This window comes from Aulostomus chinensis, chromosome 16, assembly GCF_037954235.1.
Source record: "Aulostomus chinensis isolate RoL2024-O1b breed Wild chromosome 16, RoL_Achi_v1.0, whole genome shotgun sequence".
NCBI classification, from domain to species: domain Eukaryota; kingdom Metazoa; phylum Chordata; class Actinopteri; order Syngnathiformes; family Aulostomidae; genus Aulostomus; species Aulostomus chinensis.
The window spans coordinates 3,918,292-3,946,006 of record NC_141335.1 but is presented as its reverse complement, the minus strand read 5'-3'; the positions used below and the strand labels follow the sequence as shown (position 1 = coordinate 3,946,006).

The 27,715-nt window shown below is 45.0% G+C and overlaps 2 protein-coding genes and 2 long non-coding RNA genes across 6 annotated transcripts; 2 read left to right on the top strand and 2 right to left on the bottom strand.

Moving 5' to 3' along the window:
* Positions 1–1,096: 1,096 nt before the first annotated feature.
* Positions 1,097–7,991, bottom strand: LOC147247212 (uncharacterized). Its single transcript, XR_015109551.1, has 3 exons — positions 7,855–7,991; positions 5,688–5,941; positions 1,097–2,687 (listed from the first exon to the last, which is right to left on the bottom strand). It is a non-coding gene; the product is annotated as an uncharacterized LOC147247212 (long non-coding RNA).
* Positions 4,765–9,637, top strand: LOC147247211 (protein FAM161A). The gene is made up of 4 exons (XM_086181045.1): positions 4,765–4,993; positions 5,705–5,970; positions 7,868–8,032; positions 8,430–9,637. Exons 1-4 carry the CDS (start codon positions 4,895–4,897, stop codon positions 9,166–9,168), a joined length of 1,269 nt encoding a protein of 422 aa, XP_086037171.1. The 5' UTR covers positions 4,765–4,894; the 3' UTR covers positions 9,169–9,637.
* A 482-nt stretch (positions 9,638–10,119) lies between these two features.
* LOC147247210 (uncharacterized) lies at positions 10,120–15,779 on the top strand. Of its 3 annotated transcripts, none has more exons than XM_086181047.1 (7): positions 10,120–10,584; positions 11,385–11,512; positions 13,336–13,458; positions 13,877–13,910; positions 14,120–14,134; positions 14,461–14,532; positions 15,088–15,779. In XM_086181047.1, exons 1-7 carry the CDS (start codon positions 10,542–10,544, stop codon positions 15,231–15,233), a joined length of 561 nt encoding a protein of 186 aa, XP_086037173.1. In that variant the 5' UTR covers positions 10,120–10,541; the 3' UTR covers positions 15,234–15,779. The 3 variants fall into 3 exon arrangements, with proteins under 3 accessions (XP_086037173.1, XP_086037172.1, XP_086037174.1); XM_086181046.1 differs by having other exon boundaries at positions 14,120–14,149; XM_086181048.1 differs by lacking the exon at positions 10,120–10,584 and adding an exon at positions 10,900–11,289 and having other exon boundaries at positions 14,120–14,149.
* Positions 15,780–20,532: 4,753 nt separating this feature from the next.
* LOC147247209 (uncharacterized) lies at positions 20,533–23,249 on the bottom strand. The gene is made up of 5 exons (XR_015109437.1): positions 23,235–23,249; positions 22,469–22,814; positions 22,118–22,347; positions 21,422–21,577; positions 20,533–20,927 (listed from the first exon to the last, which is right to left on the bottom strand). It is a non-coding gene; the product is annotated as an uncharacterized LOC147247209 (long non-coding RNA).
* Positions 23,250–27,715: the final 4,466 nt, after the last annotated feature.

Sequence of the window (27,715 nt, the reverse complement as noted above, 5' to 3'; positions counted from 1 at the left end):
CTTGAGGTTGAGGCGTCACCAGAACTGGAAGTCAAGTCGATCACACATCATAACGTTCTCTGTCTTTCTACGTCTGAAAAGCCTTCAGGGAAACATTTAGCCGGCGTTACCTCAACCAAAAGCTAATGCGATTTTTACATTGCAGTATTGCAGAGGATAAAGTTCATTTCTAAACTTTAGTTTGCCACTAACGAGTTTTATAATATTTTTGGTGTAAACGCAACCACTAGAGCCTAAATTTATGCCAACAGACATCAACACAACACAACAGACATCAACACAACACAACAGACATCAACACAATTTGGGTTTATGGCTCAAAGTCTTGGGCTTGTGTTTTCTTTCTTGTTTTCAAAAGTTTCGACTTGCAGTCTTTAACCCCTGCGTGATAAGTCAAGATCATTTGGTATAAATATGCCACAACCACCACCTGCGCTCCTCGGTGTCCACCAGCGCTGTGTGTGGCCTGGTTGCTGGGATTTGCTTCCATTCAAAGGTGAGGGAGTGAAAAAATTCCGGCTTGCATTTGGCCCTCACGTTTAATCCCAGAGGTGCAGGATGAGGTCAAGGCCCTGCACAGTTCAGTTCAGCTCCTCCACACCGTACCAGAAAAAACCCCACGTTTTGTTCTAGAAAAATGTTGGGATTTCCCCTTAAAAAATGACATCACTCATTTAAAACAAGACTTTTCTCGTCTTAGTCGTATGCCTCCATGAGGTGAGTCTCCCCCAGGAACCTTGAGCTTTAACCTGCGACCATCAAAATGTTTTCAGGGTCCTTCTGAGTCCCAGTGGATCTTGATTTGTTGGGGGAAAAAAAAAAAATCGCCTCAAGGACTTCCAGAGACATGATGTTCATTTGAGCGAGTGCGACCTTTGACCCCAGTGGACATTTGAGCTAAATTTTTAAGCGAGTCCCTCCAGGAAAGTCTCAAAGGACCTTTATTTTTTTTTTTTAACAAAATTTGAAATAACTCAAGGGTGCACACACTTTGACTGAAAAGCACATAATTTCTCAGCACATGAAAGGGTGAAGTGAAGCCACTTAATATCCTAAAGGTCAACCTCAGTGTGACATCATAATGTTGTGCATTAAAACCTTTCATTGAACTGCTTTGGGTTCAGGCCTGCAAGAATGTGGACGAGCACGGGTGTAACCTGGACGACAACAAGGGAACAATTCTACCGTCTGGCTCGTCGCTCTCTCTTCCTAAAGCTGTTCAAGGTCCTACACTGAACTCTTCTTCCATCCATCCATTGTCCATTGAGGCGGGTTTCACTCTGGGCGGGTCACCAGTTTGTCACAGGGCCATCAGGAGCAATTAGGGGTTCAGTATCTTGCTCAAGGATACTTGGACATGGTCACCAGGGAAGTGAGGATCAAACTAGAAACCCTTTGGTTGCCTGACAGCCACACTACCTCTGAGTCACGCCGCCCCTTCATTCATGATCTTAGAAACAAAATTTAAATACAGAGAGCAAACTTAATCCTGTCATTGCCTCTGCCCGAGCCTTCAAGTTGGTCTGAGTCGTATATTTAGGCAGCCACCAGCCTCTGATTCAGAGCCCAGCTTGTGTCGCGGCGGTGGTTTTCTAATGAGCGAGGCTTGTTGACGAGAGGGTGGAGTATCCCTCTCAAAAACAAACAGGTTGTGAAGTGGGAGGTCAGCAGATGGGAGAGCTCTCTACGTCAGACGTGGAGAACTAAATGGGTCCGCTTGTGCCTGCATGGTTTTTGAGTGCAGGTGCTTCATGAATGTGTGTGTGAGTGTGTTCCTCTAAGTTGTGTAATCAAACACAGTTGTGTGTGTGTGTGTGTGTGTGTAGAGGCGGGAGGAGCTGATTTGATGTGAGGGCCTATTCCTACCTCCTTCGGGCCTCTTCCAGTGCAGTTGTGGATTTCTACAACAATGAGGTTAAAGGTATCAAAAAATACTCCTTTAGTTTACGCAGAACAACGACTGAGCGGATCTCAGAGAATCCTCATCCGTCTGGGGAACGTTCCCTCACGGGTCTAAAACACGACTGATCCAATCAACGGCCGAGGGCAGAGTTGTTTCAATCATCTGTGGCTGTCGGCACAACTGATGTCATCATGAGCCGGTGGAGCCAGGAGACAGAGGTCAAGAGTTTTACAGACATTTATCTGGCAACACAACGCGGCGTTTTTAAACTAATCATATTTGCTGCCGTATTTATTTGTAATTTAACTCTAACCACAATCTTTCTTAGACCCTAACCAAATATTTTACAGCATGTTTTTACTGAGAAAGTAAAAGGATATTGGATTTCTTGTGTTTTTTCTGTATTGTTTGATGTGTAAATCTACTCTAACCAGATAAACCCCCACAACCTTCCAAAATATCCGGGCTGGACTATCATGCTGCCGTCACTCTGAGCGGCAGACGCGCGGGACATCAAAGCCGTTGAAGTCGACCTTTAGGGTTCTGTGGTCACTCGGTGGCCTGCTAACTGTTGTTGTGCAGAAGCGTGGCTTTGTGCAGCCACTCGGCCCTTCGTCGCGGAGGACGGCCAAGTTTGTGATGACTGTTTACTCAGCCCCACTCAGACTGAACACTGCCGCTATTCATCCCAGGCCAACACACTGAGCCCAGTGGAAAACTGGACACACACAGCAACCGTGAACGGCCCACAAAGTCGAAAATCTGGGAAATTCACATGTGGTCTCTGGGGAAAAAGGGAGATAATGTCAATATTTATTCATCCAAACTGCACAGTCAGGCACTTGTTGCACAGTAGAAACATACACATTAATCATGTATGCTTTTATAAACTTCGTCTAAGTCATTGACTTGGTCCAATAACCTGTTGATGGCGAATCTCCGCCTCTCTCCCGGTGCATGCTGGGATGTGTGCTATCCTCAATGTGACCCTGAGCAGGAATGATTCGTGTTGTCAACTTGACTTTCATGTAAAAAATCTGAACTTCTTCAGCTAAGTTCTCCTGCAGAACATTCATCGTGAACTAACCGCAACCTTACCCTAACACACACACACACACACACACACACACACACACACACACACACGGGGAGAGCCTGATAATTCTGTGAACTCTGAGACTTAAGTATTCCTGGAGGTGCAGGCGTATAAACAAAAAATAAAAAATCCTCAATCCTACCAACTTGAACACAAATGTCAAAGAAAATAATGATAAAATGACGAAAATATAATATTTCCATTTAATGTTACATACTCATGACACTCGTGAGTGACGATATGGTTCATAGAACTGAACGGAATCAAGCCTACAGCATCAGAGGGCAATGGAAGTTTAAGTACAACAGCTCCACCTTGTGGCTGCATATCTTCTCTACCACAACCACTCATGAGGTTCTCTGGTTTGTTTTCATGAACTCGTCGTGGTCGCGTGTTCTCGGTGTTGAGAGTAAAAGTCTGGCTGCAGAATATTTACAGATTCCATGTGTCATTTAGCTCTCCCGACACTGACACGTCGGAGAACGGCTGCCATCTTCTTCTCCTGCTGTCTCAGGCTGTTAGGCCGATGGATGCAGAAGGGAATCGAGGCAGACAGGAGGCAGATGGGGAGACTTGTAATGACAGTGATGGGAAAGCTGAGTAAACGGATTAATACAGTCGGCTCTGGCGTGTGACCTCCCTCCTAAAAACCTCCCTGCTGAGGTGACACCAGCAGTGGAGGTAATAGATGATCTCCACAACAGGAGCACTTTCGACACGCTGTTTTCTTGTCAGATTGATTAAACACATTTCACCCCTAATTTTGCACGCCTGCATTGTTACACAACGCTGGGCATTCAGTGGCTTATTTCTTCCATCGAGGGGTCCTGGTTTTAGAGGTGCTGGTTCTGTCGGTCTGCAGCATTGCACAAAAAATTTGTGACCAGTTTTTAAGAAAACATGGTGGAGGGATCGTTGTATGAGCCAAGGAAGAACCCATTAAATTCTGAGGCAGATTAGTCATAGCGCCACCTGGAGGCAACAGGAAACTGCTTTGGGCAGATCCTTCTCCAATTTGTTCAGAGCCGCTTCGAGAACTTGACGACGGGTTGCTATGAAGTCGGTGAGTTCTCGCTAAATGGAGTTACCATAGTGAGGGAGCTGATTTTGACATTTTCCATGGAAGAGGAAGTCGTTGCAGCTGGACTCCCCATGATCAGACCTTCTCCAAACTGTTTGATCAAAGTCCCTGAAGACATCTACAACCCCATTTAAGTGACAGCCAAAGCCCCCCCCCCCTCGGCTTTTAACATGCAGGGGGGGTCTACGAGTCCCACCAGGTCACCTTGGCGCTGTTATGCCATCACAGAGTGCCCTTGGAAGGAGTGTTTATCATCTCAAGTTAGTACGACTGATTTTGTCTCTGAGGGTAGCACATATATGGTATGCACCCCCCCCCCCCCCCGCCCGACCTTCAGTCACCCACGACAGGTGCAGGAAACATTAGTTAGGCTAAGGCGGCATGTTCAAGAAAGCTAATCTGTAAATCAGATTTGAAGCATTTGCACCAACATCCATCTCACTTGGAACCAAGTGTTCAAGTGAAAAGCCATTAAACATTAGTGACCATCTGGCCAACAGTAAGAAATGTAAAATCAAGACCGGTGATAAGAGGATAAGGCTCTCGATTTGTGTGTGTGTGTGTGTGTGTGTGTGTGTGTGTGTGTGTGTGAGTCTGAGAGAGAGAGAGAGCGAGCGAGAGGGAGGAGGTGTTGTGTGAGTTAATCTTCTGTGCCGTCCCACTTTGACTTAGACATGCCATTGAGTTTAGCAGGTCAGTGGGCAAAACTGCAGTGACAGAAAACACGACTGTTCCGACGCTCCTCTTTCAACTTCTTGTGAGGATTCTATTTTTTTTCAGGGGGGGGGAGTGAACAAGCAGCGGCGTGGCAGTGATGTACAGGTCGCAGCCTTTGGAAAAAAGGGAACTGTTGGCTCTGCTTGAAGAGGAAAGTGAGCAAGACTTCCTCAGAGACGAGGACAGCACCAGTGAGGTGAGTGCTGGAAGGTGCAAGGTCCTCCACACCAACCGTCGGCCGGCAACACGGAGAAAATACTCAAAGTACGACCCATAAATCAGTGCAACTCCATAATTCGCCGCTTCAAATGTTCTTCATACGACAGACATCTTGTTGTGATTGAAAAGACAAGATCAGTTTTTATTCTACTCGCTCGTGTTTCATGTTTTTGGTCACTTTGGCCCTAAAAAGATTCCAAAAATCACCGGTAACTTGCTCCGTACAGGGCCCTACAATTAAATTCATAATTCATATTTTATATTCAAATGATCGTTGGTTGTTGATATTTGATGAAATTGAATTCATCATCAGTTTAGCAAAGCAGACGGATCCTGCAAGAGTCCGTTGCAAACAAAAATCATCAGAAACGACAGAACGACTTATAAAAGTCAACGGAGGCACGATACAGTGAGGTATTCCAGCTTCCACAGGTGTAACCACCACACCTCATTAGGTTTCCTAATGCAGAGCACGTTTGTGTCAGTGGTTTTACGTGGTTAAAAATTCCTTCCATCAATGTTTATTCGCATTTACACCTTTTTTTTTGAGAGAGAGAAGTAACAGATAAACAATGAGATGAACAATTTGTTGCATTTTTCATTATCGTATGAATCGCTCATCAAATGGCATTCTGCAGTTTCTTTCATCCGCCTCACGAACGAACACTTACCATTTCCAACCCCTCAGGAATGCGATCTGGACTCAGAGTGCAGCGAGGACGGGAGGGGCAGCAGAGGCGTTCGCAGCTCTCTGTCTCTGCAGATCTACGGCCTGCAGAGGGAGCAGCGGGTCTTTTTCTCCAACCAGGAGTACTACAGGAGGCTGGAGGAGCTGAAGAGCGCCCACCTGAGGAACATGGCTGAGCTGGAGAGGATGTACATCAGCCAGGCCGGCGTCACACGCATGGAGGAAGATGAGGGATATCTGGGAGGAGATGCAGGATGGTCCATCAGGTTGGCCTATGATTGATTCATAAACAGTTAAACGACATGTTATAAACATGCTAGGTTCGCCTTACAACGTGTAAAAAAAGCTTCCATGTAAGTTCTTCATGCATGGCAGCAAATCATGAGGTCAAAAAAAAAAAAAAAAAAAAAAAAAAGAAGTCCGTCACCCCTGAACAGTAGCGAAACCCAACAAATACCTCAGCAAAGATGGCCGCTGACAGACCAGCACGATTCAGCTGAAAAACCTGCCTTCATTGAGACAGGTTTCCAGAGCTAATGATGGGAAATGTTCAGCAGAATTCAAACGGCAGACTAATGTTTGAAAGGCCATAAATGATACATTTTATAATGATATGACAACAGAGGATGGCGCTGCTGCATTGGTCTCATGGCGTTCTCTTCTGTCAGATTTTAAGAGGAAAAACTGCAGCTGCTTGTGTAGCGGCTTTGTTCCTACTTTACGGTGAGGGGATACTCACGTCACCTGGGCCTGACAGGGGTTACACCTGAGAGGAAGTGGGTGCTGCTGTGGAGTGTAAGAGGTGACGCTTCAGTGTCTACAGAACAATGACCCAGAATAGGGCGCCGTTCAAATAAAAGTAAACAAATATGGGTCCATTTAAGTGGAGCTCCTCAATTCAATCGTCAACCAAACAAAAAGAAAGAAGGAAAACTAGTACAATGGGTGTGTATGTGAAAACCGGCACCGGGCCGTCTGGACGACGTGCCTCATGGGTGTTGGGGGGGGGCTGGGACACTGTTTAGTGTGTGTCTGTTCAGTGTGTGTGTGTGTCTAGTGTGCGTGTGTGTGTGTGTGTGTGTGTCTGTCTAGTGTGTGCCTGTCTATTTAGTCTCTGTCTAGTGTGTGCGTGTGTCTGTCTGTTTAGTCTCTGTCTAGTGTGTGCGTGTGTGTCTGTTTAGTCTCTGTCTAGTGTGTGCGTGTCTGTTTAGTCTCTGTCTAGTGTGTGTGTGCGTGTCTGTTTAGTCTCTGTCTAGTGTGTGCGTGTCTGTTTAGTCTGTCTAGTGTGTGCGTGTCTGTTTAGTCTCTGTCTAGTGTGTGTGTGTGTCTGTTTAGTCTCTGTCTAGTGTGTGTGCGTGTGTCTGTTTAGTCTCTGTCTAGTGTGTGTGTGTCTGTTTAGTCTCTGTCTAGTGTGTGTGCGTGTGTCTGTTTAGTCTCTGTCTAGTGTGTGTGCGTGTGTCTGTTTAGTCTCTGTCTAGTGTGTGCGTGTGTCTGTTTAGTCTCTGTCTAGTGTGTGTGTGTGTCTGTTTAGTCTCTGTCTAGTGTGTGTGTGTGTCTGTTTAGTCTCTGTCTAGTGTGTGCGCGTATGTGTGTTTAGTCTCTGTCTAGGGTTTGCGTGTGTGTGTTTAGTCTCTGTCTAGTGTGTGTGTGTGTGTCTGTTTAGTCTCTGTCTAGGGTGTGCGTGTGTCTGTTTAGTCTCTGTCTAGTGTGTGTGTGTGTGTCTGTTTAGTCTCTGTCTAGGGTGTGCGTGTGTCTGTTTAGTCTCTGTCTAGTGTGTGTGTGCGTGTGTCTGTTTAGTCTCTGTCTAGTGTGTGCGTGTGTGTCTGTTTAGTCTCTGTCTAGTGTGTGTGTGTGTGTCTGTTTAGTCTGTGTCTAGTGTGTGCGTGTGTGTCTGTTTAGTCTGTGTCTAGTGTGTGCGTGTCTTTTTAGTCTCTGTCTAGTGTGTGTGTGTGTGTCTGTTTAGTCTGTGTCTAGTGTGTGCGTGTGTGTTTAGTCTCTGTCTAGTGTGTGCGTGTGTGTCTGTTTAGTCTCTGTCTAGTGTGTGTGTGTGTGTCTGTTTAGTCTCTGTCTAGTGTGTGTGTGTGTGTCTGTTTAGTCTCTCTCTCTCTCTCTCACTCTCTCACTCACTCACGAGGGTTAATGTCTGTTACCTGCACGCTGCAGCGGCCCCACCCGGAGGCTGCAGAGGATCAATTCCCAGGAGGAGCTGGACTTCAATGAGACATCAAGCGGTTCTGACCAGTCAGAGCTCTCTGGAGAGGACAACGTCGGGGAGACGGTCCTGGACGATACAAGAACCAGTCCTGGCCGCAGCCGAACATTTGGGAGGTTGGTAAATCAGCAGCGAAGCAGCTTTTGTAAGGTTTCCTCACACTTGGTGGTCCGATGCGTCACCATGCCTGGGGACGATGTCTTCCACTGTGTTTTGCCCATGTTATATAGCAGATTATTCAAAGGTTAGAGGTCACATCTGGGACCCTACCTGGGCCAAGGACTGGAACAACTGACCCGGTTACACCCACATGCCTGCCAAAGCACATTTTTCTTCACATTAAAATAAAATCCATTTTCTGCAGTTGTGCTGCAAAGTGGTTCAAGGCAGCCGGCCTAAGTGAGAGTCCACCCTCAGCTAGGAACGGGTTTCATGAAGCTTTCCTGATGGTTTGCTGCCTTGTTACTGTTTGCAGTTTGTTACCTTGTACTGTCACGTTCTATGTTCCTCCAGGGACAGCCTGCTGCGTCCAGAGGACATGATGCCCCAGAAGCTGCTCAGGTGTCAGCCAAACCCACATCAGACCGGGGTCAGGCGTAGGTCAAACTCCAAGGTCACTGTACCCAAACCCTTCCAGATGATGCTGAGAGAGGAGGAGAGGAAGAGGCACAAGGTGCGGACCCGTTCAGAAATCCAGCTGGAGAATACGCTGCTTCGACGGGAGCTCGACGAGCTCAGAGAGTGCCAGAAAAAGTTCCGGGCATCGCCTGCACCGGCTCACATACATCTACCTCTCTATGAAATTATCAGTAATCGCTCCGCTCGACGACCAAACCGACGCAACAACAGTAACCCTAACATCAAACGTGAGGCCCTGCCACAGCCTTTCCACTTCCTGGAGAGGGAGAAGAGGAAGAGAGAGTCCAAGATCCTCGCAGAGCTGGCGAGACTGGGCCCAAAAGAGGAGCGACGGGCTTTTAAGGCTCGGCCCCTGCCCAGCTCGGTGTACGGCACCAGACACAGAGATGACACCGAGAGCCACCAGGCACCGGAGAGAGAAGACGTGGAGCACCGGAGCGATCCGAGCCCTGACATGGAGCCGGACGCAACCCTCAAGTCAGAGCCCTCGAGCCCTCAGAGGTGTCCGGCCTCCAGGGCAGTGAAGAAGCAGATAGAGCTGTCGATCGAGATGGTGAAAGAGAGGGAGTGGCCCGGCATCGACCCACTCAAACCCAGCGCATGCAACATCTGATCACTAAGCAGACTGACCACCAACTGAATATCAAGTGTTGTAGACGAGCTTTACTAATATTTAGTGGAGTGATTAATTATCATTACCAGCAGCTCATGGTACCTAAAACAATGCACAGAGATGTGGATGTTCTGGTGTATGTTGTTGTTTTGTTTATTTTTGAACTGTCACTATTGTTTTTCTTCCTTGTAAACAAAGTTTTGCTAGTTTAGTTTTGTCACTAAAACTCTGAACGCGTTTCTATCCTCATAAAAATCCACAAAGACACTGATTTACGGAGACACAGCAGCACTCGGTGCGACCCCCATACTTCGCTCACCGCAGTGTCTCCATACAGCAGCTGTCCTCCGATACACTGCAGGAGAACTTATGAGCAGTGCGTTGGGAAATCTGTGGAACTGAAAAAGAACAAAAAAAAAAATCCCTCGAAAAAGACAAAGAAGAAATTATAAATTAAAAAAATACAACAAACTGCAGAGACTTTGCGTGTTGTCTCTTCATCCCACACACAACCTTGTCGAATTGAGTCAAAATGTCAACAGAGGTCAGATTAAATCAGTGCTAGTAATTTTATTTAATCAGCCAGAATTGGTAATTGGCTAAAAGCGGCCAAGTAGAGGAGATCCGGGTGAGGAGGTGAGCACACAAGAGCCAGCACAGTAATTTCATGAATCACACCCGAAAACAAACACCCCTGAGGGGCAATGGAGCCCCCAACCTCCACCCTGGGATGATAGGAGGGTAAACTGTCGCAGGGTAGGGGAGGTGTGGCTCACGCCACACACATCACCAAGCAACATCATAAACAACCAGATAATAAAGTTCTTATGGAGGGCAAAATCAGCCACCCACCAGAGGTCTGAGTCACCATCCAGTGAGCATGAGGGTCAGGAATGTGGAACCTTCTGTAGGCCTCACTCACGTGTACTTTTACCACAGTAACTGTGTTTGTGTGTAGCTCTGAGAGGCTGTTGTCCGTTTGTGGTATTTTTCTCTTTTTTTTTTTTTGTGTATCCACACTTTTCTTGTCAACCTTCATCATTTGAGAGCCTCGCGGCTTGAACATCCTCTTGAACCTTTTGCCACGAGCCAGATGTGTGAGCTGCATCCTGAGTTTATGTGGAAAGAGCGCCTTAACTGTTTCTATTTTGAATAACTTGGAATAAAGTTGGGGAGGGGGGACCTGCACCCCCACCCCTCCGCCGCAGACTCGCAGAAGGAACGAGAAAAGAGAAGAATACCAGTGAGCGCCGGTCGAAGGTGGTGTACAGTTATCCCTCCCTTCCCTGCATTCACCGATCGCTGGAGGTTTCATCGGACTTCAGACGCTACTGAGATCGCGACTGGGGGACTTGGACAGCAGTTCATCCACAATGTTGAACTACAACACGATGCTTTGTCTTCTGACGCTTTTGGGTGAGCACAAGTCTTTAATTGACGAGCGGAGCCGAACTTCTACTCGTTGAAATAAATGCACCCTTAAACGCTCGCTTTCGATTAATTCGCATGAGTGAGGATCGCGTTCGGACAAGTGAAGTACAACTCCTTTGATTATAAGCAGTTGTCAAAATTCATAAGGCTGCGTTTATTCGTCATTGTTATTATTTGTTATAACTGCTTCAAGCATCGTGCGGGATTACCGCGACAGTCCAACCCGGAGTTTGGAGGTCTGCCTGATGCAATCTTGCCAAACTTGAGGAAACCAGAAAAGTGCGAGTTTGATTTGAGGGTGAGTCTGAGGCTGAGGTCAGGTTGTCAGCTTCCTTACGTTTCTCGGAATGAAACTCTCAGTGAAAGAATGAATGAACACCCTCCACTGACTGGCGTCGCTCACGGGAGGTTAAAAAAAAAAAAAAAAAAACGATACTAAGTTTAAATGGCGACGTTATCAAACAGCGCGAGTGGGTGTTCACGTGACATTTTGACGTCGTTTTTCGGTATTTAACATCGATTGCAACGTGCCACGTGACGGCAGTGGTAACGGTGAGGGGAAAGAGGCGGAAACAGACGTCCTTCCAAGATTCGGCCAAGTCATGCGGTTTTAACGGGAAAATTCAGCAGCCACTGGAGAAACAACTGATTTGAAATAAACATTTGGCCGTAGTTAGCTGAAAGACGCAGGTGCATCTCCCAGTAAATTCACTCTAATTAATGTAATTAATTAACTGTAATTAAAATGAATTCATTGATGACTTTTGTCTTTTCTACCTGTCAAGGTTTCCTGGTCCAGGCGTCAACGTCCGGGCGAGCGGAAGGGTCCTGCGCATGTGTTCACGAACCTGGAGGAACCACTTACCGGGTTGAGGGCGGATGTGACGGAAGGGTAAAATGGATGGACGGGAAGGTAAGTTTTTAATGAGTTGTGACCACTCACAGGACCGGCCCTCGCCGTTTTGGTGCCTTAGGCAAGGTTTGGATTTGGTGACACCCCCCCCCCCCCCCCATGACGAAAATGAGACTAAGTCGAACGTCACCATCGCCCTGTAAAGACTAAAATGTGACGAAACTGTATACATTTTCGTCTGACGAGAACGAGACGAGACTAAACTGTGGGTGGACGATCGAAGTTTCAACACATGCGGGTAATTTTTCCGCCAGGTTTAACACGCGTGCAATGTCAATCAAGAGCTCAGACATCAGCATGGATCCCATGCTACATGCTAAAGCTAGAATGAATGGGGCTGCCAGGGGCCCCGCTCATGTTGGCTCGTTTAAAGCAGCCCTTCTATTAATTTAGCGTGTTATGAATAAAACCCCTGTCCATTTTTGGACGGGTGGCAAGTGGAATGTTTTGACCCACGTTTGTGGGACTGGGAAACACGGGAGTCTTCAGACCTGCTGCTGTTCCCTATCTAAGCACCACACCTGGAGGCTTTAACCAATAATAGCAGCTGTGAGATGTGTGTGTATATATACACACATATACACATATATACATATATATGTATACACACACATACACATATATACATATATATGTATACACACAATACACATATATACATATATATGTATACACACACATACACATATATACATATATATGTATACACACACATATATATACACACATACACATATATACATATATATGTATACACACACATACACATATATACATATATATGTATACATACACATATATACATATATATGTATACACACATACACATATATACATATATATGTATACACACAATACACATATATACATATATATGTATACACACACATACACATATATACATATATATGTATACACACACATATATATACACACATACACATATATACATATATATGTATACACACAATACACATATATACATATATATGTATACACACAATACACATATATACATACATATATATACACACATACACATATATACATATATATGTATACACACACATACACATATATACATATATATGTATACACACACATACACATATATACATATATATGTATACACACAATACACATATATACATACATATATACACACACATACACATATATACATATATATGTATACACACAATACACATATATACATATATATGTATACACACAATACACATATATACATACATATGTATATACACACACATACACATATATACATACATATATATACACACATACACATATATACATATATATGTATACACATACACATATATACATATATATGTATACACATACACATATATACATATATATATGCACACAATACACATATATACATACATATGTATATATACACACATACATATATATACACACATACATATATATACATACATATATATACACACATACATATATATACATACATACATATGTATATATACACACATACATATGTATATATACACATACACATATATACATACATATGTATATATACACATATATTCATACATATGTACATATACACACACACATATATACATACATATGTATATATACACATATATACATACATATGTACATATACACACATATATACATACATACATATGTACATATATACATATATATATATATATATATATATATATATATATATATATATATATATATATATACACACACACAGACACACACATATGGAATGTCACTGTTATGTAATTTGTAAAATGTTTGTATTTCTACTTTAGAACAATGTCCTGGTGGATGAAGGAGGAAATCATGGGGAGCCGGTGGTGCGTTGGGACAGCAGGCACCTCACAACAACGAAGTGTCACGAGCAGATCAAACACGAGGGAGACTGCGAAACGAAGGTACTGCGCGGTCCAGGAGGCTCTCGTCACCATCGCCACATTTAGCTCCTGGTCATGTGGGACTGCTCAAAGAATCAAAACTTAGTCCAAACAACAGAGAAACAGAATGATCCCGTCATTGTTGATATACTACAAAACTGGGCGTCGCATTACATCACAATATCTGTGACACGAAATTCAAAAAAATAAATTTCTATCCGGGCTGGTACTTCTCCACTTGTCTACCTCAACTTTTATGTAGCTTTCACGGAATCTGAAAACTAGAGTTGTTGCTGATGAGCCCTTGGAATGAAACATGAAAGGAGCTTAACAAGTCAATGTAAAGAACATGATGATTGGTTGATTGATTGATTATCAGCAGAAATACTGAGCCGATGTGACCAGCTGATCACCTCGCTTTACTGTTGTTTGTCCTCAGGAAGGAGTCCATTTAGCCACAGTGACCTGCAACTGTAAGCATCCATGCCTGTCACAACATCAGAAACTGTACTCATGTTTCATGCTGTTCACGGCGTCGGAGCGCTGCTGTTTGTGGTTATTTCGTTTTGGGTTTTTTTGGGGGGGAGTGTGAGACATGTCTTTTCTGTTTCTTCATTTCGGTTTGAGACAAATCCAGTGTCACTGGTATTCATGTCGGTGTTGTCGCTCTCTTTTTTAACAGGTAACTGCCACGGAGGTGGGTTCACTCAAGGTCGGTAGTTCATGTTCGTGTCGGGTACAGGGTGCATGTCAGAACACACAAACGACCACTGCGAAGTGATGTGTTCCGTGTGAGAACCGTGTGTGTGTGTGTGTTTCGTCCCTCACTCTTCGTGTCTGCGGCCTCAGTGAGGTGGAACCCTGTTCTCCCGTTCCTCACAGTGGCCTCAAGTTATCTTGAGAGAACGTTGTTCCTGTTTGAGAGCCTCTTTGAACTGGTTTCTATTCATGCTAGCAAACCTGAATTCTGTCACTCCCACTAAATCGTGTTCCCCTCCCTGTTCCTGGTGCTCGGCCAAACAGAAGCAGCAAAGGAAGTCGGTACAGCACACCTGTCAGCCTCCGTCCACACAAACACCACCACCCCAACTGAAGGTGAGCAGTAATCTGTTTAATTAATCTGTTAATTACATCTGACATTAAGGTTAAGCTGGGCTGCAACTCTTAGACTTGCAGTCCTATAACGGTACAGGAGCCATTTAAAGCTTTGAGTGGCGCAGCTGGGCTCTACAGGTGTCAGACACCTAGTTCTACAGGTGTGGCCTGTTTGGTGACAGGGGCCCAATGTGTTCATGGAGTGCCAAGTCCCTGTTGGCGCTGCTATCCTCCAGTACCAGCAGATGTTTGTATGTAAGTTGTAGGAACTCCGCCCAGGTGTTCCTGAGATATCATATTAATGAGAGCGCAGCGCACGAATGGACCAACGAGCTGGAAACATAATGCCTCAAGCTCACGACTGTTGCTAACATGGAGGCCTAAAAAGTCCCATTTGTGCTGAGGAACACTCCATGAATGAGGGCCAGTGCGTGACTCGCTCACTGCCAGCGTCCGTGACATTTCAGCGTGAGCTTCCTCGGCCATGACACACGAACGATCACATCATTTGAATTATTTTGCTGAGAACAAATCAAATGTTTCCTATGTTCAAAGGGAATTCTGGAGCCTGGATCCATGTGATTGTGGTCATCGCAGTGCTGCTGCTAGGGGTGCTGCTGCTGGTGCTGCTGCGCAGAAGGTACAAGGCGACAGAATCTGATGAATGGTGCCCTGCTGATCCTGTGGGTGCCAGACTATAGACAATAAGATACTGGGGGACACCCTGATGCAGGGGGACAGCCTGATGCTGGGGGACACCCTGATACTGGGGGACACCCTGATGCTGGGGGACACCCTGATGCTAGGGGACACCCTGATACTGGGGGACACCCTGATGCCACAGGACATCCTGATGCTGGGGGACACCCTGATGCGGCGGGACACCCTGATGCCGCGGGACACCCTGATGCCGGGGGACACCCTGATGCCGCGGGACACCCTGATGCCGCGGGACACCCTGATGCTCGGGGACACCCTGATGCCGGGGGACACCCTGATGCTAGGGGACACCCTGATGCTCAGGGACACCCTGATGCAAGGGGACAACACCCTGATGCTAGGGTCACTAGCATGTACTCGTCTGATCTCAACTTGAATGGATTCATCGGTTCATATTCCCTTTCAGAAAACTACAAAACTCTAGTTTTTCTAAATTGTACGTCTATATTTTTTCAGTCTTTTATGATATTCATGTTCTCTTAAGCTAAGTCTGCCTTTCTGTTGGAAATAAGTTTTGTTTTTTATTCTGTTGGCTGTGTTTCGTTGATGAGATTCTTCCTCAGGATTATAAACTGTAATGAACACACATCATCGTCAGGCCATCGCACCAAACTGTTTTTAACATGCGGACAAACGCCAGAAGTGTAACCTGTTACATGAATGAAATTCAACAAGCTACAGAGAGTCGTTTTAAAGTTCTCTGAGTCTGGTAGACGTGACACCGGGGTTCTCCCTGACAAATCTTTGTTTAAAGTGTTGCCTTCCTCAATTCTGATTCAAAATCTTAAAAAGTTCTTGCGCGTGGCTTTAAAATCCGGCCTTAGGGCTCTGTTCCACTCAACAGAACCCAACCAGGGATTCACCCTTGAAGAACGCCTGATTTTATTTATCTGTTTTGGGGAGAAAAAAAAAAAAAGTGTCGCTAAAAATCAGCTGCTCTTCGAGGATGAAGGAAAGAAGTCAAATTTCCCTCAACAAAAGGAAGGACCCTGCAGACGGTCTGCACGCGAGTTCAGGCGTTGGTTCCCAAACAGAACCTCAGTTTGTGCGTGAGGTTTGATGAGCAAACTCAGCCAGCAGATCCCGATGATCCAGAGGTGCACGGACGAATCCTTTGGCTGTGGAAGTTGAGCGACTCTCTGCTGCACCTGTGAGTGTACTTTGAGGAGAGGGAGTGATCCGGGACCCCCCACCCCCCATCAGAAGCTAGCATTAGCTAAGCTACGGCTTTCCTTGCACTTTGCTGTTGATATGATGAAGGATTTGGATAAACATGAACTATATGTTATTTGAAGATAATCATGAGAAAACATAACTTATTATGCAATATTTAATGTGTGAACTCAGAGCAGAGTTCTTTTTTATTTTTATTTAAAATATTGACGTATCACGTCGTAGTCATTTTAGTGGTAGTAATAGGCCTTTCCTATTTAAAGACACACTTTAAAAAATAAAAAAAATATGTACATATTTTAATATCTAATTATATAAATAAATGTTTCGGAGAGGTTTTACTTTGAGAGATGGTTGTGCCCCTTTTTAAGCTTTTAAGTGCCTGCACACGCATTTATATAGCATCACTTTTTCCCTCTTTTGACACTTTAACATGATTAAAATTGAAAATGAAAAGTGTGTGTGTGTGTGTGTGTGTTTTATGTTCTATCAGGGCTGTGTTGGCTCTCCTGGTTCCTCACAACAGGAAGCTTTGATGCGGTGGCCACAGATCTTGTGAGATGACGTGACTCCCAGGGCTGTCCGTCTTTGGAGCACCGTTAGCTTCTCTCTCATGCTGTGGTATCCCACTTCTATGTTCACTCTGTCTGTTCTCACACCCTTGAAAGACTGAATTTAATTCTAAAGCTTGTGGGGGGGGAAAAAAGTGTGTCCAGTGACTCCTGAGGTGTACCACGGTCAACCGTGGGCGCTTGCTGGTCTCGCAGATCAAACTGAGGTCATTTGCATTCTTAAAGGTAACCAGAGGAGGCACAGCCTTGGGATTTAGGTTCAGGTTCTTGTTTGTATGCATTAATCTGACTGAACGACTATATTTTTGACGCAAGAATTTCTTAAAATGTTTTCATTTTATGTTAATTCTTTTACTGGTTATCACTGTATATTTACAATCAAGTTTTTCTAATTTTGCCAGGTTTTTTGTTGTTGTTTCTAAAAGGAACTCTAACATTTTTGAGAGAAACAAATGCTAATTTCTTGTCGCCGGCAAACACCTCAACACTAAAGATGTGTGTTTGACCTTGAAAGGATGAGGACGATTACCAGAATACACGGGAACTCCACAGTTTACGGAAGCTGGTTGTGCAAGACCGTGCACTCACATCTGCTCATTCACTGCTCTGCTTTGTCGCCGAGCAGTCACGCAGCTGGATTGCGCCGCTCTCAGCCAGAGCAGGGAAAGGGGACATTAGTTCAGGACGAACCTCAACTAGAGAGAGGCCAGAAAATCCCAATGGAGAAAGAGACTGGCTGCCAACTTGCCATCTGTTTGCGGCACTATTGCATCAGGAATGTGGAACAGTTCTGTAAAGATGTCTTAAGCATGGCCACAAGTTGGACTGTTCAGGCTGTACTTCTGTTATGGTCAAAGAAGCTAAAGGCCTGGCAGAGTGATAGAAAGAATACACCATGATAAGGAAACAAATCACCCTTTTAGCTAAAAGAGAGATGTAAATCCAAACAGGTCTTCTTCTCTCATTAGAGCAAGTCGTAAATCAGTGAATCGTGATGAGAAAAATTGAAAAAAAATAACATTAATTCAACAAAGGGCCAAAATCAGACACCACAATCACCATCCGTTTGTCTGTACGCCACACAAACAAGCTCAGCGGTCCTGAGAACGGAGAACAACCTCACACTTCCTCTGTGTGAGTCGCTGCCTTCTGCAACAGTCTTTCGATTAGTTAGGGCCTGAGCCAGTCCCTGGCGAAGACCCTATTATGTTTCGAAGGCACACTCGCCACTTCAAAAGTTAATTTGACCCCCTAAACATGCATGAAAACTCACCAAATTTGGTACGCACATTGGGTGGGGCGAAAAATTCAATAATTAAACAAAAAAGAGGCGCTCTACTCAATAGCGCCACCTACATACACAAAAAAACCACGCCACAGCCTGTAGGAATGTCCTACAGACATGGGACCAACACCATTGAACTCGTCTCATCAAGACGGATAAATCATACACTCACACCCCTGACCTAACTGTAACAGGATGTCCACAATTTGGACACGAATGTCTAATATTGGACAATTTTGCGCCCCCAACAAAATCTATCTCCTCCTAAACCGTAAATGCCAGGGCTTCCAAACTTTCACACATTACTCTTCCAACTGTGCTGATTAAAAATGTTTAAAGGTTAATATACTACTCGCTCGGTTTGGATTTTATAAGCCGTCAAAGTGGGGGAGACACTTTTCGCCTTACAATGGAAGTCTATGGGGAGAGCGTGTCCTCTCAGGGTACATACTGTCAAACAAATGCTTCTCACGTCTACACCATACATCCCACAGCTTTTACAAACACACCACTCTATTCCTCACAAAAATCCCTACAAAAATATGGTATCATGTGTTACTTTCGACCAACGTATGCCGACTTATTCAGCTTTTACACACTGCATTTCTCTGAATCCTCCACTCTCTCCACTCCAGCACAGATCAGACACAGTGCAGCGGGGGAGGGGTTCTTAAAGGGCCAGCTGGCAGCTCTGCTCTCAGCTCTGCTCTCAGCTCTGACAGAGATGGCAGAGAGCGAGCAGAGAAGGGAGGGGCTCTTAAAGGGCCGGCTCTCAGCTCTGCACTCACACTGTGCAGCGCACTGAGGCTCGTATCTCCTAAACTACAAGGCCTAGGGATTTGCCGATTACACCGTTGGATTCGGGCCGGTGTCAAGGACGCGGCCGTAGGCCGCCCGGGGCCTCAGGCCCTAACAACGCTGCTTGCAGCTTTAATTTACTCTGTCATTGCCAGGAAATGTTTTCCCTTATCTACTTTTTTCAAACATCTTGTTTTATCTTTGAAAAAGTACAGAAGTGACGGGCATTCGCCAGTCTCTGGTAGCCTGAATTTACTGAGACAATTCGAGTCAGTTTTATCTGTAGAGAACCACATCACAACAAAGGTTCTCTTATGGAAATTTACTGGCAGAGACGGGGAGAGAAAGAGAGAGACAGAAAAGAAAAATTAAAGCTGCAAGCAGCGTTGTTAGGGCCTGAGCCCCCGCGCGGCCTATGGCCGCGTCCTTGACACCGGCCCCAATCCAACGGTGTAATCGGCAAATCCCTAGGCCTTGTAGTTTAGGAGATACGAGCCTCAGTTCGCTGCACAGTGCGACTGCAGAGCTGAGAGCCGGCCCTTTAAGAGCCCCTCCCTTCTCTGCTCGCTCTCTGCCATCTCTGTCAGAGTGGAGAGCAGAGGAGGATTTGGCAGTTTTACTGACAAACACAGTCATAACTCTGCATATGTTGGTCAAAAGTGTAATGTAAAGACATCAGTTCGTAGAGTTTTTTCTCAGGAATTCAATGGTGTGTTTTCTGAAGGTGTGAGTGTTTTAGTTTAGAAGCTACAAGTGTTTGTTTGAGAGTATGTATATGAGGGCAGAGAAGCTCCAATTGTGGTTTCCATGACTACAGTAAACAAATCTCTGCCATCTCTGTCAGAGCTGAGAGCAGAGCTGAGAGCAGAGCTGAGAGCTGGCCCTTTAAGAACCCCTCCCCCGCTGCACTTTCTTTGATCTGTGCTAGAGTGGAGAGAGTGGAGGATTAAGAGAAATGTAGTGTGTAAAAGCTGAATAACTCGGCCTACGTTGGTCGAAAGTAACACAAAATACCATATTTTTGTAGGGATTTTTGTCAGGAATACAGTGATATGTTTTTAAAAGCTGTGCGATGTATGGTATAGACGTGAGAAGCATTTGTTCGAGAGTATGTACCATGAGAGGACACGGCCTCCCCATTGACTTCCATTGTAAGCGTGAAACGTGTCTCCCCGACTTTGACGGCTTATAAAATGGGAACCGAGCGCGTAGTATATTAACCTTGAACAACTTTTAATCAGCACAGTTGGGAGAGTAATGTGTGAAAGTTTGGAAGCCCTGGCATTTACGGTTTAGGAGGAGATAGTGTTCGGGGAGTAAAAAAAGTCCTGATTTTGACTGGTTTTTTTTTGTTAATTTGTGTTTCTCTGTGGATTTAACTTTCGAACACTCCGACACCCCCCCCCCCCAATACTAATAAAGATTTGAAGAAATGACATAAAATACAGTTCATGTGGTGGCAATAAATCATTTGGTTGTGCCACTTGAGGGCATTTTATTTGGTAAAAACACATTCCGGTTTCATATCTCAACAGCAAAGGTTCCATCTTTACAAGATGAAACCTTTTAATTTGTTTACATTGAACTGCATACCAGTGGCCAGTAAAAACAACAAAAGAATTAATAACACGCAAGATTTGGTTTAAATTTTTCTTTAAATGTCCTTTTTGATTTACACCAACATTACAAATAAAAGCACAAAAACCAACGATTAAAAGCTCATTTTTGGAGGGTTGCCGCCAGTTTTCTCCATTCTGGCAGCTGAGGTCTGATGGGCTGAAGCCGAAGCTGAAGGTTGTTCCAGGATGAAGTTGGCAGCATTTTGACTTCTCACTTCATGAACTGACCTAAAAGAACCCCCCCAAGAGTGACAGTGAATCTTTGTGTAGCTTGACTTGATGGAAGTCTCGGCGTCAACAACAACAACAACAACAACGTGCTCATGTGAATGAATTCTAAATTGGTTTCTACTTCGCGATCGTTGTTGTTGCTACTTAGAATAGCAGGATTTAGACTAGTATTTGTTATTATTACATTGAACAGGCAGATATATAAGACACATATTTAAACTGGTGTCATTTGTGGACTTCCGTACAGTGGGCGCTGGAAGCCTTGGTGGAGGTTCTCTGCGTCTTGTCTTTCAACGATCCAGTTTATGAAACTTTTTTTTTTTTTAAAAAGGATATGAAAGTTCTTGGACGTTCATCAACACAACAACGAACGGAGCCGAACTAAGTCACGTGGAATAAGTCAGTGAAAAGGGTGAAGACGTCTGTCTGTCCATTAAAAACATTATTTATAAGACATTTTGAGTGCACTTAGAGGAGGATGTTGTACTCACCGGACTGTCCCGAGTCGCTCTCACCCGAACCTCCTAGTCCCACCTTGCTGAGGATTTCGTCTTTGTGTTTAATCGCTAAACCCATGGCGTCTTGGGCCAGTGAGGATTCCTTCTTCTCCTCCTTTTGGCCTCCAAATAGCCCTGAGACGGCATCCTCTGTAAAACAACAACAAAATTAAAGTGCTTCATCAAAGGTGAAAGGGAGTTTTGTTGATCTCTCAGAAGAGAAAACATGACAGCAGCCAAAAACTACAGGCAGGAAAAGATGCGAGTGACAAAAAGAACAAATTAGAATGCATTGAATGATCATTTTTAATTACTTTTTTGTGTTCTTTCAGACCAAATACAACCTGACGAACCCTAAACCGCAGCCCCCACAATGACCGAATGTCTATTTTGTTCTTTCAAACATCTGCTTCTTCTTTCTCAAAGGCACAACACAAACAGCGTGAAGACAGGCGATGACGTTCGGCTGAAGGAAACGGTGGATCCTGTCTTTAAGTCTATCCTTTGATTCAGACCTTAGACTTGGGAACCAGATTCAGGATCCTGCCACGAGGCTGTAATATGATCTGGATAAGAGCCTGAACATAAACCCGATCAAATCAGGCCAAATCAAATGCTAAAATTCTCACTGCTACATTTTTGTTTTACACTGTAAAACTTAAAAGTGGTCTTAGTAGAAATGATACTCACCCATTTTCCCTTTAATTTGATCTTCAGCTTGGTTTTGAACGACTTTACCAATAAAGTTACCGACATCCATGGTTGCGTGTTTGCTGCAGGTGATCAGCGACAGCCTTCAGATGGCTGCATCAGCGTTCCACTTATAGAGGCAGGTGTCCTCCTCCCTCCAGGTGACGCCCGCCTGAAGAATTGGGTGTTGGCTGCCATTTGTCAGGCAGGACAAACCAGAGATGCAGGTCCTAAGGAGACAGTGAGAAAGTGAGTTAATGATTTGCATGTAAACACTGGTTTGTCTCAAGGCTGGCGCTGTTCAGCACACACACCTCAGGTGTCGAGGGCAAGAAGCCAAATCCAACGTACCTGCCTGTCTCCTTGTTTTGCCTCCGCCCTTCACAAGAATCCCTTTAGGGCTGCGTGCACTCACCACAACACTCTCATTTATGGTTGCAAGTTCTCTAGATAGTGTTTTTATCAGGTTCCACAGGCACTATCGGCGTTACAAAAGTAGATCAAAAGCTTCAGTGGCTTCAGATGACGTGCCTGATGGCGTCGGTTGGCAATGTTGAGTTTGAAGTGGGGAGAAAATCAATCTGTGGTTGTGGTTGAGTCAGTCTCTCACCAAGTTCAAGTTGACCAGTGCTTTCTTGTGCATCTGTACAGGAAAGCGCACACAACTGCCTGATATCCGTTCATCAAGAGAGAATGTCTGGTACGTCAAAAAAAAAAAGAGAGACAGACGGGCGGGGCATTAACATCCAAAGACTTACAATCACCAGAATGGCAGAGCCAAACATTTAGAAAGAGCTGATTCTTCTAAACTCTCACTTTGTGTGCTGCCACTGTTTATTTTCCTGTGTTTGAGGTCATTTGTTCCTCAGCAGCAAGAGCAATGGTATGCAGCACTGGTATGCAGCACTGGTAGCGCACTGACGAGTTGCAATGTGGGTAATACAGAAGCTGCGATTTGACAAGGACGACAAATGCAGGTAGTAATGTCTCAACAGGTGCTTCCACTGCAGGCTGGACTCCTCTGAGTCAGGGTCTTCAGTGGTTACATAAGACTCCTCCCTGGCAGAAGTTGAAGCCACAAGTGTGATCGTGCAAGCATTGCAATCTGCTGACTCACCGGGGGCTCGCGCCGGCGTGGTTGCACAAGACGGTGGTTTGGAGATATGAATATCCTCCCATGACAGTCCTCCCAATTTATAACTCAGAGTACCTTGAACTGGTCCTGGATTCAATTCTGTTTCAACAATTACAAAAAAAAGAAGAAGAAGAAGAAGAGGAAGAAGAACAGAGTATCAGTATTGCTATTCATTTTTTATGCCAAACCACACAGGAAGACGCCGTGCTTGAACCGGGGCTCCAGCCAAGAACTGTAACCACTGCACTGCATGAATTGGCATTAGATTTATTCCTAAATGAAATATGACAGGGCAGCACGGTGGAGCAGTGGTCCTCACTGTGGCCCCCAGCAAGAAGCTTGTGGGTGGAGCCCCGGCTGGAGCACGGGGTCTTTCTGTGTGAGTCTCCATGTTCTCCCTGTTCCTGCTGGGTTCTCTCTGGTACTCCAGCTTCCTCCACAGTCCAAAGACATCAAGAGGGGACCAGGTTAATCCAGACTCTAAATTGACCGTAGGCGTGGCTGGGAGAGCCAATGGTTGTCTGTCTCTATGTGTTGGCCCTGCCATGGACCGGTGACCCGTCCAAGGGGAACCCCACCTCTCACCTGAAGGCTGCTGGGATAGGCTCCACCCCCACCACCCTTAACAGGATAAGTGGTGGAAAATGGATGGATAAAAGATAGCATTTGCCAAATAAAGAGAGTCATTGAGTCAGGAGGATGCAATTTTTCAAATTTGCCCCAAATTTGGACAAGTCTTGTTGATGTAGCATTTCTAAGAGACAGACACCAAAAAACACTACCTTCTTAAATGGGGTAAAAAAACAAACAAACCCACACACACACATGTCATTTTGGGTTTTTTTTCTCCTGGAAAGAACATAAAAACTTGATAAAGTGCCAGGCTGCTATATTGTCCTCTTTTAATTAGGAGGACGAGTCTTGTAGAGGCAGGCCGTCTCGCCCTGTTGAGGAATCAGGTGTGGTTGTCACGCGGGACCAATGGGGCTAAAATGACCGGGAGATGTGCAAACACACATCGGTCAGCTGCAGGCTAATGCTGGCAAAGCTCTGAACACAACCTGCAGGGCCTCCAGGTAGCTGAAACAACAGAGGTGGGCACAAAGACACTGAGAGTCATTAATCATAGTGCTAATGGCAGAGAGAGAGAGAAAAAAAAGACAGAAAAAGTCTTTTGTGTCCTAATTTGGTCTCCTCCCTGCAAAGCTGCATCGACGATCACGTAAAGGCCCTTGGCTTCATGGAGTGAGGACTCACATGTCACTCAAAAACTGGGCTTCCCCTCCTGGATCAGCCGGACATCTGCAGCAAGTTGGAGTGTTTCCAGGCGCTGTGGAAGGAGAATGAAGTGGTGTCAGTGTCATAGAGGAAAACGAGACGATGAATGTTCAACAAGCCCATTTACAGCGAGACTAAAACAAACACGACTTTCAGCCAAAAGATTGAGACGAAAACTGAATCACAATCAGCGGCTCAAAAACCCCGGGGAGACGCGTGTAGCATCGCCGCAAAGAACACGATGGAACAGCCCAGTCACTGGAAAGGTCTTCCAGATACTTCCTCTACGACAGAGTCAGTTAAAGCTTCTTTTACTGTGTGCTTGTGTCTCCAGCCTGGAGTAAGGAGCAGCACCAGTGTGGTCCAGTCAGGCTCTGGATTAGTTACGATATTTTCATGTGTATGAGTGTCTGGTTTTTGATATGACGACGTCAATGCTGGTTGCTTCCCACCTTGGACTCAATTTGTCACCCTATAACGTTACCCTGTCATGGTTTTTCCAGGAGAGCAGGGTGGAGGCCGACTGGATTTGTGGGTTCTTGAAGATGTTCCACCTTTATCCTGAAGGCCTCTGCAGTTCCACTGTTCTTGTATTCTTAGCGTCGGTTTGAATGTGACGGGACTCACACTGACCTGTCAGAGGCTGATAAACGTGACTGAAACAAATCCAACAAGCATTACTTTAGGATAAATGAGCCATGTGACCTTTGACCCTGAGGATGGGGACACCTGGGACATCACTAGCTTGTCAGAACTGAAACTGTTGGATTTCTTTTACAGGCCCACTTGCTCCTGAGCCAGTCCCTCTGCAATGACCCAGAACCCCTCAGGGCACATCGGAACCTGCTCAGACTCAGTTTGTCTCCTACCTGTGAGTGAGTACAGGTGTTGCTCCGGGGCAGGCGCTCAAGTCAGCCGCGTATTGAATGGTTCAGCAGGCACCGCCCAGCAGTAATTGAACATGTCGTTTCTGGTAAGTTGTCTTTTTGTGCGAGTTTAATGTGCACTGACATGTAACAATGTGAGCCTGATGTTCTGAAATACCTGAGGCGGCGAAGGCAAGGACGGCAGGAACCTGTGCTTGTCGAGAAAGAGGCTGTTGTCCCTCCGTGTGCGACTCCTCCCTCCTGTCTTTTTTTTCACGAAGCTCACTTTTCACTTAAATCACGTGTATAAAACCCCGTGCCCTCTGTTTGCACACGATGCGTCACATTTTTAGCGCCAGAAGTACATCAAAATTACGTCTCAAAACAGGTGCTAACTCGGCGCTGGGGCTAACGCTGTGGACTCGAACTGATGACAAGAAGACTAGAGAAAGAAGGCATTAACAGATTAGTATTTTATGAAACATTCATTCAGTCTGTTGAAGGGTTCTCATGAGATGGTGGGTTTGAAGGTGTTGGTGAATGAAAGCAGCCTCTGCCAACTTCCTATTTTTTTTGTCTGCGTGCTGTTTAAGAGGAAGAAGACACTCCCTCATACGCAAAGCTGCAGAGGGAGCAGGTAACCCCCCCCCCCCCTACTCCCAGACATCAGTTATGCTTCCTTGATTATTTTCTTATATGTATTTTGAAATGTTAAATACATGCATCCTACGTTTTCATTCATGTTTTTAAGAGAAAACATACATTTAAGGATGATGTAAGTCCTGTGGAACCTGTGAAAGGGATTTTGATGTTAATCTGGACTAAGAGTGAAAACACAAAACCCAAGATGAGTGAATTTTGTTTAATTAATCAGACGCCGCGTCGATAAAACATAGTTTTTAAAACAGCTGACTCCCCCCCTCTGTATACAAATGTGACTCTACAGTTTCTTCGGTCTTCTGTATCTCCTGGGGACCCTAAAAGATGAATGCAACTCCCCTCTGGAGTCCTTAAACCAGGTGGTGAACTGGAGTCCTCGGGACCCTCAAAGAGGTGAAACACTTGACCCCAGGGGGCCCCTGAAAGAATCAATGCACCTGACGCTTTCAAAAGCGGTGCGTCTGCCGTTTTAAAGTATTCTCAGTATCATAGATCACATAGTAACATCCAGCACAATCAAATATGTGCTGGTGAGACGGGGAGGTGTTGATGTGTCACTTATCGCAGCGCAAGGCAGGCTGGGTTCATTCTTTCTTTAGTTATGGCTGTCAAACCTGTTTATTGGATTGTTTTGGTTTTGAGGAACATGAGGAAAGCTCACAGGTGAAGAGGAGGAATTTAGTCATTCAGAGCTCCCCAGGCTGTGTTGCATGTTTCCCGCTGTCACTCAGAGCTGAAACATTAAGAAACATGATATGAGTTCAACTTCCAAAAAAGAAAAGTGTCAGCCAAGCAGCTGCGCAGTGTCAGAAGATAACTTTGTCACCAAGACATTTGTATGTATCAGATTACTTTTGCTGACTTTTACAGCAGCTAACATTTGGAGCACCAGCGAAGTTCCTCCGCCATTCTCACGTAAATCTACAGAGTTAACCGTCACCAACAGTGACAGCCAGCAGAAAGATGAGTATCTGTGGACTGACAAGCAATCAATCAATGTATTTGTTAATAATTTCTGCTCCAGAGTATCCAGGCTTGGATTTGATCATTCTGAACTCAGTCCAGCGTGTAGTAACACTTTTAAACACACAGTGGCAGCACTGAGTCAGGAACTAAAAACATTTACAGTAAGAGAACCATGTGGTCTGATAGTCACATGTTTTTCTCTCTCCGTGTGTGTGTGTGTGTGTGTGTGTGTGTGCGATGACGCAACATGAAAGACTCAGTCACATTTTTATCTCCCTTTGGCTTGTCAAAAAACAACAACAGAGCAAAGAAAAAGAAAGAAACGTTCCCACTCATTTGTTGTTTCCCTGCCCGCCACTCTGAACGTATATTTGGAGGGACTGCTTGTAGTCATGATCTTGTACACTTTTCGTTACTTTTATTTCCGATCATGTGATAATGATATGGTGGCTGCCAGGCCAATGCACCAGTGGCTCACACACTCACACACACTCCCCACATCAGATTCCAACACTCGTTTTATGCGGGGAAAAAATTAGTCAACACATTAATAACTCAATAATTAACAACTGTCTGGACTTAATCCTGTTGTTGCAAGCGTGAGGAAGAGAGCAGCAGAGGAGTGGAGACGAATCACACTGACCCAGTTTCTGCAGGCGAGGTCCAGCAGCCTAGGACCCTCCATTATGAATG

What these genes read in the sequence shown, in the direction of transcription:
- LOC147247210 (XM_086181046.1), top strand. Translation starts at nt 10,542, where the DNA reads ATGTTGAACTACAACACGATGCTTTGTCTTCTGACGCTTTTGG. An exon ending in TTGTCTTCTGACGCTTTTGG is followed by an intron (nt 10,585 to 11,384) that starts GTGAGCACAAGT and finishes CTACCTGTCAAG; the next exon opens with GTTTCCTGGTCCAGGCGTCA. An exon ending in CGGAGGTGGGTTCACTCAAG is followed by an intron (nt 14,150 to 14,460) that starts GTCGGTAGTTCA and finishes TCGGCCAAACAG; the next exon opens with AAGCAGCAAAGGAAGTCGGT.
- LOC147247211 (XM_086181045.1), top strand. Translation starts at nt 4,895, where the DNA reads ATGTACAGGTCGCAGCCTTTGGAAAAAAGGGAACTGTTGGCTCTGCTT. An exon ending in ACGAGGACAGCACCAGTGAG is followed by an intron (nt 4,994 to 5,704) that starts GTGAGTGCTGGA and finishes CCAACCCCTCAG; the next exon opens with GAATGCGATCTGGACTCAGA. An exon ending in CGCAGCCGAACATTTGGGAG is followed by an intron (nt 8,033 to 8,429) that starts GTTGGTAAATCA and finishes ATGTTCCTCCAG; the next exon opens with GGACAGCCTGCTGCGTCCAG.